General features: G+C 37.3%; 1 protein-coding gene across 1 annotated transcript in view; it reads left to right on the top strand.

Moving 5' to 3' along the window:
* Positions 1-16,443, top strand: part of LOC145673417 (uncharacterized) — a 755,597-nt gene that overhangs the window by 293,288 nt on the left and 445,866 nt on the right. Inside the window, exon 13 of the mRNA XM_081743106.1 lies at positions 10,034-10,291. Coding sequence (XP_081599232.1) covers positions 10,034-10,291 — 258 coding nt within the window. The remainder of the gene's footprint in view (positions 1-10,033; positions 10,292-16,443) is intronic.

The raw sequence follows: 16,443 nt of genomic DNA, 5'->3' as shown, positions 1-16,443 counted from the left end.
AAATTAAGAAAGTGTTAATTTAAGTAAAGATACAAATGAAACTTGTTCAGTTACTGGTGGTTGTGTTGAGAAGCAAAGATTTGTAAAATGGAAGCAAAATCGACCCTGGTTGAGTGCACAACATAGTGCGGAAGTGATTTGTTTGTATTCTAGTGATATGCAAAAACTCGGAGTTCTCAAGAACAGCAATACGCGAGTGGAACTTGCATTTGTGAACGGAGTTGTTGCAAAAAACTCTAAAAATTAAATGATATAATACCAGACCATGTGAAATTTAACTATTACCTAGATTGCGCGAGAGTTTTGGAAAAGAAACAAAGGGATACGCTAAAATCATCGTTATCTAATAGTATGTCTTTGTGGGAGGAGCAAAATAAACCGAAAGTGGAGGTGACTTCACATAATTTCCGCCTTGCCTATTTGTTGTGTAAGCGCAATGAACCTTTTAAACTCTTTTAAAATGTGTGCACTTTACAACGCCTTAACGGGGCTAATATGGAACAAATGCTACATTCAGAACATTCTTGCGCAAATATAATTAATTTCACAGCTAAGGAAATGCAGGAAACTTTAATGAACCATATTGTACACTCAGGCAATAGTTTTAGCATTTTAGTACACGAAAGTACTACAATTTCGAACAAATCTTCTTTAATAATGTGTGTTCGTGCTCAGTTTGACGGGCAAGCATGCAATTACTTCCTCGATATATTGGAACTATCCTCTCTTACAGGTAGTTCAATAGCAGATGCTATCATTTTGGGCTTATAGTGGGGTGCGCTATGTCTGAAATTACACATCCGTGTGCATTTCTTGTTAAAATTGAACTAACACTTGATCTTTGTCCTTTCGGTGATGCTTTAAAATTCTGACATGGTTGCCATTTTTTCGTTCATCCAAATCCAATATGGTGTCTATCAAAGATGGCAGACTTCGTGAATGCACAGCGCTGTCTTTAAAAGTCTACATCTCCCAAACTAATTGACCAATCTTAATGCAACAAACATCAAACGACGTAGGAAATAATGACGTTTTTAAAACTTGACAAGAATTATTACTTATCAATGCAAATAATAACGTGAGAAATAATTTTATTTCAAATTTTGCACATTTTATGATGTGTTTTCTTTATATTTTTTTTAAAAATAACAAGTAAACGGCAAATAATTAACAAGAACGTTGTGCACCTTTTAAAAGAGTAATAATTTTTTTAAAGATTGTCATGTATATCATTCAGTTTGGTTAAGAAACAACGAAATTATAACAAATTAATATTTCCTTTATTGCCTGATTTTCCAACATGAGTAGAGGGAGACCGAGACCTATAGGAAAATTAACCAGGAACTTCTGATCTACTCTCCAAGACAAGTATTTTGATATGTCGCATGCTATACTCTGACAGACACCCCTATTAGCGCGCCTAAAGTATATCACCATTTATGGTAAACTTCTAGAAAGTTCCAGAAATAGTCAAAAAATTCTAATGGAAAGTTCTAGGGGGCTCTAGAGGCTTCCATGGCATTTTATTAAAACGTTCTAGAACTTTCTAGAAGGGACTGGCTTTCCGAGGCAGCGATGAAGATGACAGCAGTTTAAATAAAGAGAATTTCTTGCAAACATTCGACTCGTTACGAAGTTGTGACCCTTTTTTTAAAGAATATACAGCGCCACGGAATTCCACTTATTTATCCTCAGAAATTCAAAATGAAGTTATCTTGTGTTGCGGTGAGAAAATCATCAATCTCATTGGAAGTGAACTGAATGCCACTTGGAAAGTTCAACGTTATGGCTGATGAAACGCTATATATTAGCGTTTCTGAACAACTTCAGTGCTTGCGTGAGATATGTGAAAAATTCTAAAACGGTAGAGCGTTCACAAAAGCTCTCCACTGACTTCTATCCTTAGCTAATTGGATCCAGTTCCTACTTTGTATTCCTATCTCTGCGAGATCCATCTTAACATTGTCCTCCCATCTGCGCCTAGGCCTTCCTAATGGTCGTTTTCCGATTGCTCTTCTAGTCAAGACTTTGAAAGCGTTTCTACTTTCTTCCATTCTAGCTACATGACCCGCCCACCTAAGCCTCCTAGACTTGACGACCCTAACAATGTTGGGTAAACCATATAAATTATGTAGTTCCTCGTTATGAAGTTTCCGCCATTCCCCATTCCCGTTCCTCTTGGGTCCGAATATTCGTCTCAGGATCTTGTTCTCAAATACTTTCAGTCTATGTTCTTCCTTCAAAGTAAGTGACCATGTTTCGCTGCCATACAAAACAACAGGTATAATTATCGTTTTGTATATTTTAAGCTTCAAATTTCTCGACAGAATTCGCGACGACAAGAGATTTTGAACCGAATAGTAACACGAATTCCCTGCTTTTAGTCGACATTTAATTTCTTCCTGAATATGATGTTTCTCTGTTAATATTGATCCTAGATATTTGAAAGTTTCCACTTTATCAAAAGTATTATTTAATATTTTAACGCATCCATAATTGCTGTATTTCGGTCCCGACGCACTTCCATGTATTTAGTTTTCTCTGCATTTACTTCTAAACCTATGTCCCTACAGGCGTTTAGTAAGATCTCTGCATTTCTTTCTATTGTTCTCCTATCATCCCCTATTAAATTTACATCATCAGCATATGCCATAACCTGGTGAATACCGTTCAACTCTAGGCCCTGGTTGCTATCTTTGATTTTCCTTATAGCCTATTCCAGAACGAAGTTAAATAATAATGGCGATAACGCATCTCCTTGTTTCAGGCCATTTTCGACGTGAAAGCTCGTGGACAAAACTTTTCCTACCCGGACTTTACTTTGCCATTCATTTAAACATATCTTAATTAATCTAATTAGCTTTCTCGGTATTCCAAGTTCTGTAAGAACGTTGTATAATGTTTCTCTCCTAACCGAGTCGTACTCCTTTCTAAGGTCAATAAATAGTTGATGTACCGGAGTATTGTATTCCCACTTTTTTCGAGTATTTGGCGCATGGTAAATATTTGGTCGATAGTTGATCGATTTCGCCTAAATCCGCACTGATAATCTCTAATTATTTCATCTGCGTATGGGGTCAGTCTTGCTAACAGAATATTTGAAAGGATTTTATAGGATGTTGACAGAAGAGAAATGCCTCGATAATTATTACAGTCAGTTTTGTCGCCCTTCTTGTGAATTGGAACAATGATTGATTCTTTCCACTCTTGTGGCAATTCTTCCTTGTTCCAGATAAGGAGAATGAGATTGTGTATCTTGTTCCACAATTTTTCGTCTCCAGCTAAAATTAACTCAGCCGGAATTTCATCTACACCCGGAGATTTGTGTTTCTTTAATTTCTTTATAGCGGTTTCCACTTCTATTCGGTTGGGTTCTGGAACATACGGTTCTGCGGTGTGTATCACCTTTTCTCCACGCACAGTAGGTTTTTGTTGCGTGTTAAGCAAATCGTCAAAGAAATCTTTCCATCTATTTAAGATGCTATCCGTATCAGTGAGAACTGTACCGTCAGATTTCTTTAATATATAAGCACGAGGTTGATAGGCTTTCTTAAATTCGTTGATTCCCTTATACATGTCCCGGATGTTTTTATTTTTACTATTATCTTGAAGTTCCTTAATTTTAGCTTTCAGAAAGTCGCGTTTCTTTGTTCTAAAAGTTTTGGAAGTTTCCCGCCTGATATCTGCGAAATTTTGTGTAGTTATTTCATTGGGATTTTGTAGCCAGCGTAATTTTGCCTGTTTTCTCTTCTCTGCTAGTTTAATGCATTCCTGGTCGAACCATGGTATGTTCCTACGTATTTCCGCATGTCCCAATTTTTCTTTTGCTGAAATTTTAATGCTATCTCTAATTTCAATCCAGGTATCCTCAACAGTAGTGCACTTCGAATCTTCTAAAGCCGAGAATCTATTCGAAATTTCAATCTGGTATTTCTCTCTTACCTGGCTCTCTTCTAATTTCTTTAAATTGGATCTCTCCGTTTTCGGACAATGAATATTACCTTTATTCAACGATAACCTCTCTCGTATTATCGCTGCTACCAGGTAGTGATCAGTGACACAATTAGCCCCTCTAAACGACCGGAGATCAATTATGCTAGATTGCCTTCTTCTATCTACTAAAACGTGATCAATTTGACTGTGTGTTTTTCCGTCTGGTGATGTCCAAGTATATTTATGAACGTTGCGATGTGGGAATTTTGTACTCTTCACGATTAGGTTTTTGGATGTTGCGAAGTTCACGAGTCTAACACCGTTGTCATTACTTTCCATTTGCAGACTTTCGTTCCCTATAATCGGTTTGAAAATATCCTCTCGTCCTACCTTCGCATTGAAATCCCCTAATAGGATTTTCATATGGTATCGCTGGAGTTGGTCAAATATCCGTTCCACTTCTTCGTAAAAACTTTCTTTAATATCATCATCCTTATCTTCAGTTGGGGCATGTACATTTACAACAATAATATCACACCACCGTCTCTTAAGAGTAATAAAAGAAAGTCTATCAGTAACAAATTCAACCCGTTTAATTGCTGGTAATATACGTTTATGAACGAAAAACCCTGTTCCTAATTGGTGATTTTTATTTCCTTCCCCGTAAAAAAAGTAAACTTTCCGGAATTCTCAGATCCATTTCCTTCCCATCTAACTTCCTGAACTCCTACTACGTCCATCCTGTATTTCTCAAACTCACTCGTTACGGATTTTAACGCGCCTGCCCTATAACGACTCCTAATATTCCATGTTCAAAATCTCATGTCCATTTTCTTTTGCTGAGGTCGTGCCAAATTATCAGTCCTTGTCCGAGGCTTTTGTGAATATTTCTGAACAAGTGCTTTTTTTACAGGATGAGGTTGTTAGCCCTACCCAAACCCCCAAGCTGGAGGACCACTCCTAGTCGGCTGTCCGCGACTGCTTATTCAGTATATTCGCAGCTAACCTCTATATCTAGAGGCCTTCTCCTCGATCCGCAACCTGAGGACGCGCCATGCCGTGGTGACAGGAACCCACAATGCTGAATACATATCGAAAACAATTATATCGAAACTTTGGCTTCTGTAGGTATTAATAAGGACTAAAACTACATTGGGCTAGCCTACGATGGGGCGAGCGTTATGAGAGACCACATAAGTGGTGTGCAAAAGTTATTTCGGAAGTCTCATCTCGTTACACTGTATATCCATAGCTATGCGCACCAGTTAAATTTAATAATTGTAGCAGTGACTGAGCTCGAAGAAACAAATACCTTTTTTGATTTATTGCAGCTCCGTCGTAAAAGCTCATAGACGATTACAGCAAGCTCAGACAGCGTTAGGTTTGGAGCAGTCCAGTATACCTGGCTTTTCGGACATTCCTTGTGCTTCACATACCGGTATTCGTTCACTGAAAGAATTATGGAGCCATAACCTCTGCATTAAAGGTTAAGGATGTTAAGAAGACTATTGAAGCTGAGGGTATTGCAAACAAACTGAAATCATTCGCAACTGTTTCATGCTTAATTGTTTTTATCAAGATCTTGGGAATTACTAGTGGCCTGAATAATTTTCTACAAGGAGAAGATATTACCCTAGCAGACGCCCAGTTACCTATTTGTTTGATTGTTGAAGCCATAAAGAACTTAGAACAGAAGAAAATTCCTTACGCCTCTACAATGAAGCATTGGAGTTTGCCAAACAAAATGGTATAAAATGTTTTAATCAACCAAAGAGCATATAAAGATCGAAATAATAGTATGAAAAATTTTCTGGTTTCGGGTAGTATTCCGAAGAAATACATCATCGGGTAGTATTCCGCTATACAAAAACATGGTTCAGAATACTAAGGTATTCACGAGACAATTTTTATAGAGGGAGTTTGCCTACGGGCATATAATTTGAAGTGCTCACCTACTACCCCATCAGGATTCTGCCGCCTATAGTCGGACAATTTGTCTATGCCGACCAGATGCCGCGGTCGGATTGCCGGCGCCGGACGCCGGCATCTTTCAGCGCGATTTTCGACCGCGACGAATAGTTGCCTTGCGGTCGGCCAACAGCCGGAAATGAGCATTAAATGCGCCGGCACCGCCGTCGGAAAGTTGTCTTGCCGAGCAGTCGGCAAACAACCGTAAAGGCACAGTAAATGCGCCGGCGCCGCCGACGAAAAGAGGCCGGCATAAGGAGTCGGCAGATGATCGGAAAGAGGCCTTTCCGATTGTTCTGCCGGCTCTGACGGTCGGCAACAGTCGGCAAAGAATCGGCAAAGGGAATTTTACTTGACGATTTTCGACCGCTTGCCGCCTCGGCAAAAGGTCGGCAACTTTGAACAAGTAGATCGTCGTGCCGCAGCGGACAGGTGCCGGCTGCCTCCGGCGGCCCGCCACCGTCGACGGCGGCAATCCCTCTTGCCGACCGCGGCATCCTGATGGGGTAACTCTATAAAACTCAGTTACGGAAATACCGAAGGATTCTGAAACTTGGATATTTGAATAGGACATATACTAGTTTTTAAGTGAAATCTTGACCCGACTACGTAGGGCCCATAGTTTTTTAGCTATCGGCCTTTAAATTTCATTTTTCATGCCTATAACTCCAAAAGGAAGCACCTCCCAAACGTTGTCGGTTCCATTTACACGGGCCCCCCAAACTCAGAACTCTGGCTACGTCCCTGATGATACATATTCGTCAAAAGCTCGAGCTAAGTTTCATGGAATGTATGAAGTAATGTCAAAATGGTCTTTTGTCATGCAGATTTGTTTGTTCAAAGACATCCTAGATACTATCAAACAATTATCATTATACTTACAAATGAGGTCATCAAACGCAATTACTGTAAATTCTGAAGTTCAGCGTACCATTCGTGCCCTAAGTGCAATGAAAGTCTTACCTGGGCCGTATCTTAAATCTGCCACACAGGAATACGAAGGGAAAATGACGTTTAAGGACTTGGAAATTAGGTCTCCCTCAGCCACTGAAATACAGAATTTTGTATCGTTTCGGAAACAGTTATTGCAGGAACTTGTTGACAATATTGTTGCGCGACAGTGGCTCCAACAACTTCATAAAAACTTGTGAAGTCTTGAATCAAAAGAAGTGGCCAAGCAATGAGAACGAATTAATCTTATTTGGTGATGTGAACAAATACAAACTCTATGTGATTTTGTGAAAATGGACCTATCTGATAGCAATTCTTTGTGGTTAGTAATGAAGGACCTAAGGGAGTACAAAGAAAACAAGAATATATTGTCGGTTGGTGCTTTGTTTAAAGAGTTGATGTCAAGAATTGGTGTTGTGCCTGTATTGTCAGCAGAGTGTGAGCGTTGCTTTAGTCAGATGAATCTTAACGAAATTAAGGAACAGAATGTATATAGAAACTCTGTCGTCACTAATGTTCATCTCTATTAATGGCCCCGCTCTGCAAGATTTTCTGGCAACAAAGTATGCCGCTATGTGGATCAAAGAAGGGCACCATTCCACAAGTGACAAATCTTCCCCTAGAGAAACGGATCAGTCTTCTACACATGCAAGTAAGCTGTTTATTTCGTAGGAGGTAAGAAGCCAATAAGAAAGATAAGATTTCTTACTCTCCTATTTATGAAGTTATGTGTTGTTTAAGTAATATACTAAATTAAGGTTTAGAATATATGTTTTATAAATACCACAGATGAAAATTTAGAGTAGGCCGACCTTTTACAACGGCTTGTGTAATAATTTTTTATCGTGTAGAGTTAGAAGTTATTTTTCTCAAGTTCTGGTACGGTAATTGTCTTTATGTAGCTATTATTAAATATTTCTCCAACACTACTCGGAGTGAGTTAGTTTTTAAGTTTAGAGTCCCAAGGATATGCTTGGATGACTAAAGGAGACGTGGACTTACTGATTATAGTGGGATCTGAACCACTTTTATTGTTCAACAGTAATCCCACCTGGAATCGAGCCCGGGACCACGTGCACAGAAGGCAGACGTGCTAGCCACTAGACCAAGCGGGTGTCCACTGCTCTGAGTGAGTGATTCACTATTATAGTAGATACGTAAGAATGAAAACTAAGCTCGCATTTATGTAGAAAGACTATCTAATACTACATGTAGTTCTTTTCCGATTCGATTTCATTTGTATTTTGCTAAATGGGAGTTATTTGCTTATATTTGCAGTAAGCATAGATGCACTTTTCTTTCTTCAATTTATATGACTGACTCTGCGTAACACCAGCTTCGTGCTGATAGAACTGTGTAAAATCATCTTTGCTGAACATGTAGATAGAAGTGAGCCTTACCAAAGAAATGATTGAGGAGGAGACGGCTTGGATAAATCCATATCAAATAGCGTCCTGATATTCTACTGCTGACTGACAAGATTAAACATTTTCGATTGAATCTTTGCATCGAAGATTAAATTAGTTTTTTCAACTGAATTTTTCTTACCTATGTCCCATGGTCTTGCTCTGTAGGCGATTAGTAAAAGATAATTGTTAAGTATGAATTGGTGGAATAATAATGTGGGAAAACAGAAGAACGTACAGAAAATCTATGAACACGATGTTGTACATCACACTCATATATATCCTAGGCTTTAATTAGGAGTTCTCGTACCATTGTACCCCTAACATTTTGAGAAACAATAATGAGTATTCAGATGTAGCATTTTCCTGAGTTTTAAAAGACGAGAAAGAATTGATAATCGAACTATGAATAACTTTACTTCAATCGGAAATTAAAATTTCGTATTTTTATTCCACCCACCATATATATGGGAGGACTGAGTGCGCATATGGGTGAAATTCATCCCCCCGGAGAAAATTTTCAATTCGCACACTGAGGATAAGTGTAATGAGATATTGGGATAGGGAGAAATTTCGACGCCACAAGTCAAAAGTGAACACAATGCCCCTGTGTTTCTACAATAGTAAGGATATCATTCATCATGAATTTATACCAGAGGTCACACAGTGAATACCCAGTCTTCCGTAAGCGGTTTGGAGCGTTTCATGAAGATAATTAGTTGCGTTCGGCCTGAGTACTCAGTCTCACGTTGCTGATTTCTTATCGGTGACAATGAACCTGCCCATCGGGCATTATTTTTTAAAGGAATATTTGGCCAAAAACAAGCTGCAGGACACCTTATTCTCCAGATATATCCTCTGGGTCTGTTTGCTGTTCGCTAAACTGAAGTTACCATTAAAGGGACGACTTTTTCACAATGTTGAAGATATTCAAGCAGCCGTAACTACGGCACTATGGAACATACCACAAACCGCAAACTGAGTTGCAGAGGTGGTTCTAATTCTTGTGTGGTCGTGCCACTCGCTGAATTGACGCAGGACGGATCTACTGTGATTACTAAACAGGTATTATTACATTATCTTTGTTTTGTCACAGTAAAATCAGTCTAAGTACTTAATTCTCGGAAATAATAAAATGTATATAGAAATAAGTTTCAAATATTAATTATAATGATTAGGTAAAAAGAAAAATCAACTCAAGTATTTTTAGAGGGATTGCAGTTCTACGTAAACCTTTTAATTAAAAAGAAATAAACTTTTCCGTACACTTAAGGAGAATGAAATGCGCCTTCGTGGGTATTATTGGGCCGGTTATGACTCCAGTTTAGTTTTGGAACAATGTATTTGAGTGATAGCTCCATACATATGAACCAGTGTTATTAAGACTAAATCCTTAATCCTGTTTTAAGTGTATAAACTGCAAAGAGAATGTATTTTTGAAAGGATGTAGCCTTTGTAACAATGTTCTATTCTGTTTAGTTTCTATCACTACAACTTTCATTTTCAGAAATGATAATTTCAGTAATATTCATATAATTAGTGTTCCTCCTACTAACGTTCTTTTGATTGTTAAGAATGAAAAATGGTACACCACTTTGGAAAGGTTTAAAATTGTGATGTGTTTAAATTGGTATTTCGTGTAATATTAAGAAACGATTTATTACCATTGCACCGATCACTATTATCAATAATAATAATAATAATAATAATAATAATAATAATAATAATAATAATAATAATAATAATAATAATAATAATGTTCCTTATAATTCTAGTCTGTGTTACTATGCTTCGTGGTATTCACAAATTATGAACACATTTATGGACTATGGAGTGACAGATCAAAATTACGGGCTTCAATTGAGTATGGTATATGTTTCTGCCTTTTTGACAAATAGCTCGACAGGACCTGTAGGACCAATGAGAACTACAGAAATTGCTTTAAGCATAATTTACCTGTTTCTTGGTTTGTGTCTAAGGAATTTTATGATTACAGACAATGCAGCAGATGAGATCATCGGCATCTACCAGTCGTAAGTATCTATCACTTTATAGAGGATAAGAAATTAGTGTGAATAAAGAAAAAAAATGTTAAACACAATTGATGGCATAAAGAATGAATCAAAAACCGTGACATGACGTTGCCAGTGGTACCCTAATGCCATTCCAGACTTTTAATATCTTTACTCAAGCCTTCAAGACTAAGTTTGTAGGTTTGCACAAGCTTGCATTTGCATATATTGTATGTAGACCTAACCAAGTCGATAGCAAATTTGCCAGAATAGTTCCTCGATTGCAAGATTGTTTCAGATTTCCCAATAATATATCGTATAAGGCTAGCCCTAAAATTTCTTTAAATTGATTCATCTGTCAAGGACGACTTAAAATTTACATTTGGCAAAGGCATACGCAGAGAAAATCCGTGAATTCTAAGTCTAAGGTGCACACGTTTTTACGCAGTCTTTATTATTATTGCTAGTCTAATCGTATACAGGTTTATACGTCAAAGACTCGATGCATGACTTAAAATTTATACTTGGGAAAGCTATGAACAGAGACAATCTCTAAGGTTAAGTCTATCAAGGGAAATTAAGGGCAAACTCAGACTTACGGTAAACGTGTTTGCTTACTAGGTAGTACTAGTGTGGCTAAGCAGACGCACGGCAGCGCCAGCAGGTGAGCAGATGACAGATATATTTCATTCTCTGTACGAGTACTTGGCAACACCAGAGACCTCTCATTCTCTAGCAGCATTCATAAGGAACTCGGCCGGCCGGTTGGCTTTAAGCGATATAAATGGCGTCCCTTATCATAGTTTACAATGTTGACATATTGTATTTGTTTAAATTATTAAGTCATATTGTATTTTTATGTATTTAAGTAAACTAGCGAAATGTACTTAACCATGCTCATGTCGAAGAGTGGCTGTAAATGTTAGACTGTAAACTTCTCTAACTGATCAGATTCGTAAATTGAGAAACCGTGACACTTCATGTCATATGGTGAGATTTCAATTTTAATGTATTATTTCCTATATCCCTTAAGCATCGCTATAGTAAGTTATACTTATGTATTGGAAAATGTGCTACTTTAGCTGCCCCCATCCAGAAACGTCGGAGATATGCTCCGCAACATACCGCATCACGCGACAATATGATATAAGGTAAACGTCGTAAGATACCCATTTATGTCGAAAACGGAAAGGATGGGCAGCACCAAAATGATATTAAGATATTTGATATGCTATAACACTGACTTAGCGGTCATCTTGAAAACCGCGATCTTGGATATAGCGTAAGGTATTGAAATGAGAAGCAGGGTTGTGATATATCTATATAAGGTAAAATGCAAAAGGAAAACCAATGATGAAACCGCGAAAAACATATGTTTTAATGGTGTGGACGGGACGAAGTGTGGAAGACTCGAGCAAAACAAACGTGTATTCGAAGGACAGAATAAATAACACTATCTGAAGCAAAGTTGGTACGAATGAGAAAGCCCAGGCATATTCTAGCTTACATTACTTTACGAATATTTCTTTTCCTTTGCGCGGTTTGCTACACTGTTTTGCGATGGTCCCAAACAGTCACAATATCAGGGAAAGGCAGCGTTCTGCATTGACTCGATGAATTCCGTGAGTTGTTTCAGTCTCCCACTAGAAGGCTAGTTTACCACACAATGAGAACGCTGCTTTTCCCTGATGTTGTGAGTGTTTGGAACCGTCGCGAAACAGTGTAGTAAACAGCACAAAGGAAAAGAAATGCAAGCTAGAACATGACTGGGCTTTCTCATCCGTACACGCTTTGTTTCAGATATTGTTTAAACAAACGTGGGTCGAAATGTCCTTTGTTTACACGAAACAGCAAGAAAATTGAACAAGAAACATACAAAACGTTGTCCAGAAGTGAGCTTCAATCCCAGGTAGGTTGTGCTTTTGATCACCAATCCAAGATGATATCTCCTACACTCCGGAGCGAGCTGCCGAATTACTGTTCCATAAGAGATAATCTTTTGTAGTTTATGTAGTCTCCAAACGAGAGTTCGTATCGCGGGTTGTAACTGTTGTTTTCACTGTTCCAAACTTAATCCCAATATCCTCGAAAGGCATAATCTGTCAAGGCGGATGCACTTCCATGCACAGACACTGTTGCAGTTACTTGTCGCGTACCATTTATCGTGGAGTCTTGTCCTATTATTCTGCCCTTCGAATACACGTTTGTTTTGCCTGACTAGCCTGAGTCTTCTACACTTCGTCTCGTCCATATCATCATACATATGTTTTTCGCGGTTACATCATTGGTTTTCCTTTTGCATTTTACCTTACATTGATATATCATACACCCCGCTTCTCATTTCAATACCTTACGCTATATCCAAGATGGCGGCTTTCAAGATGGCCGCCAAGTCAGTGTTATAGCGTATCAAATATCTTGATATCCTGGTGCTGCTATCTTTTCCGTTTTCGACATAAATGGGTATCTTGCGACATTTACCTTATTTCATATTGTCGCGTGGTGCGTTATGTTGCGGAACATATCTCCGGTGTTTCTGGATGGGGGCAGCTTCAATTTGGCATTTTTCTTCTTTTCTATCATGTGTCCTCTGGGTGAAGTATGAGTCGGATCTGATCTTGCCTTGTTCTGTACGTTGCTTGTGAGAGTATAGGAATTAAATCAGATAGCATGCAAATGCATTAAAGTACAGTATTTAATAGTATTCTCATTACCAATTTAAGCTACACTGTAACCAATAACCGTGAAAATAAGTGCCTCCTACCATAAAAAATATACGGTTTACCGTTTTTCTAAAATAATGGTAGGAGACCGTTTTCCTGTCAGATACTTGTGTCGGGCATGCGCATTGAAGAGAAAAAGCACATGTTCGAAGCGAAGATTGATGGCGCGTAGGTTCGGATGTGTTCTGCCTTGTTTTGTTTTGTTTCTTTCTTTTGTTAGTTTGTTTGTTTGTTTAGTGTGTGGTTTTCTGGTGTGATATATACAGTAGGCGTACTACTGTTGAAGATATCCTGGAAATTCAACATTAAGCAAGGTAATGTATGGGAAAGCACCATGTTAATATTTGAACTTTGTTCGGTGACAAACAATACTTTAGTTGGCTATCGTGGCAAGCAGATCGCTCCAAAGTGCAACGATTCGAAACCAAGAAACTGCTGGTTGTATAAACTAAAGTCTTATGATAATGTAGCCAACTACGAGTGGTGGTGAAGCTAGAATTAGAATCATAATGATGAATATTTAAAAAAAAAGAAAAAAAAAGGAAAAGGAAAAGTGCTTCGTAGTTTACCGTACTTAGTACAGCATTACATAATTGTGCTGCATCAACTGGAATTTTTCATGTTACAGAAATAAAAGTATACTGTCACTCATGTGTGCCCGAAGGAAGGGCAGGGGGTCGCTCCCCTACCTAATGAAAACGTATTAAATTTCTTAATCCAAATAAAAATATCAAAGGTAATAGGGTATATAGTAACCAGGGAGATGAGTACCCTAGAAAACTTTCATCGGGCGCCCATGCTGTCATTATTTTTTCTGGATAAACGAATTGTTAGATTTGAAAAGTATTTCTGTAAATGTTTTTATCTTTAATTTTGTTCTGAGTACCTAAAATCTGTTCTGGTGTCTTGTTAATACATTTGAGCGTTTAATAAATATGCTCTGGAAGTTTGGTGACTTTTTTATTTTTATTTATTTATTTATTTATTTATTTATTTATTTATTTATTTATTTATTTATTGAGCATTGATGCCACTGTTACATAATTATACAAACACGTATTTATTAATTTGGGATAGCGGATACTGGATACTGTAGGCAGTGTTGTGAGAAGTCATATGTTTTTACACTTGTTTAGTCGTACTTCTGGTCATTCATTCTAAGCTATGTTGTCGGGTGCCTGCTTGGTTATCTGAAACCGTAATAATGCGACTAATCGAATGAATCGCTGATTAGAATATTTCAGGTCTATTAGTCTACTGGTACTCATAGCGAAAATACATGCAATAAAGCTAGTCTAACACTGCAACAGAATATTGATTTATGAATATCTTAAAAGGACATGGATGTTTGTTCCAACTTCATCTTCAAAGCGTGCGAAAACTTAGCTATAAAATTCAAGAAGTAGTTTTTTTTTTTTTTTGTATGTAATATCGAATCCTTTTCTGGTGTTTTGTTCAATACATGACAAAATTGTTAATTTTGAAAAGAAAAAGCAATGTATATTCAAGATGATGTCAGAACAAGGGTTCGATATTACAAACTAAGAATTAATTTCAACTTTTGTTCTTATGGATATTATGCACGTCGTAGGTGCAACGCTTCTTTCGTTCAGTTTTGTGTTTTCTTTAGTTAAGTAGCCTTTAACTCCAGTGGACCAGCGTGCACTCTAGTTGCATCCATCCAGGAAAAAATATTGCTAGCCAGTGTGTGTACTGATAGTTTCCAGAAAATCGATTAAAATTGGGTCAATATATATTGCCCAGCAAGAATTATTACTGGATCTAGGAAGAGGGCTTGCTGGACCGGCAAGGACCTCTAGATAGTGAATCGTTGTGATAATTACCGTAAATCTTGTACGGTAATAACACACGTGTGCTTTTTTTTTTTTTTTTTAAACGACCTCTAAATATTACGGTAAATTACCTTAAAATATACGGTACCAAATTTGTTTCTAAACACGGTCAATATTATTTTGCTTCTAAATATACGGTCTGCCGTTTTTATGAAAAAAACGGTGGTCCGTAACATTTAGGGTAATCGGATGGCAGCGAGAGTTGACGGTAATCGGTCAGTAAATTTAAGGCGAAATTTTTTACAGTGTACCTTACAATTTACATATATTTCTCAAAAGAAAATTAGTTTTCTGTAAGAGTCTTGGGTCTTATGAATAAAACAGATTCTTGGCTCTGCTCACTTTGCTCATGAGTGAAGTGAGCAAGATCTGTTTCATAAGTAAACTCTCAAATTTCGTGTGAATAAAAACTATCATAGTTGTGAGAACTTACTCCTAAATAACCTGATAGCGTTTGCTCCACTCCGCGCCGAGACGGCCAAGCAAGTAGTCTGTCAGATCTTTACGTAATTCAAACAAACGTATTAACAATGAGAGATATAGAAGATAATTACGAAAAAACGGATGATTCTTTGCAAGCGTTTGTGGACATAAAAAGAGATTATCCAATCATGTTTAGTAAATTCATGTTGGCAGAAGTAAGACAAGAAAAAGTGTCTGCATTTTCAACCATTAGGAAAAAAATATGAAGAAATCATTTGGTGTTCCTGTCACAGAATCGCAGTTGAATAAGAAATAGCTAACATGAAAGTCAAGCTTAAGAAGAAAATGGACTGAAGAGGCAGGAAACAAGTCAATAAAACTGAATGATTAGAAAAAGGTTACTGAAGCTAATGGACGGTGTTACCAATCCGTTAGATCTATTAAGAGATTGAAGGTAAGCCTACTTTATTCTAAAGTCATGCTATTTCTGGTTAAAATATGGCAATTTACAATAAAGCAAGAATTCTTAACATGGGGTCCCTGAACCATGGGGTGTCCACGGATGTATTTAAGCGTCTCCCTGTGAGATAAAAATTAAGATTTAGCCTATAGCCTACAGTACGTACTGTTAATTTATTTCTCACGTATGTCTTTCGCTGTTATTTTTCTCGAAAGTATTTTCTCACTAAGCTTCACGTGCTAATAATGCAAAGTCGTCAATTTCGTTTGTGGGAATTCGAGCGAGATTTTTCACTTTAACGTTCAATAAAGCGTACTCATGTTTAATGAAAAGATCCAATAAATATATAATTTTATTTATATTTTATCTTATTTCACTGATTTGTCTCTTAAAAAAAAAGATAGATATAGTTATGTGTGAATGAAAAGGAATGGATCTGTTAACAGATTTATTGTATTGATAATGAACAGATAAAATACATTGTCACATTCTGCCTTTGGCTATTATTATAGGCACAGTTATAGAGACTACTTAATTATTTATATATATGTGCCATTAGCGTTAGCAGATATCTTACAAACAAATACATTAACAAATGGGAGCCAACTTGAGATTTGCATTCTCAAAACAAATGTACTATTTAATCACACAATTATAAATCTCAGTAGTATAAGTGAAGCCTGTTGTTGGAAGACCTACCAACAATCTGGCATA

Source organism: Thermobia domestica, chromosome 16, assembly GCF_964235325.1.
Source record: "Thermobia domestica chromosome 16, izTheDome1.hap1.1, whole genome shotgun sequence".
In the NCBI taxonomy this organism is placed as follows: Eukaryota; Metazoa; Arthropoda; class Insecta; order Zygentoma; family Lepismatidae; genus Thermobia; species Thermobia domestica.
This window is presented reverse-complemented; position numbering and strand designations above follow the sequence as displayed.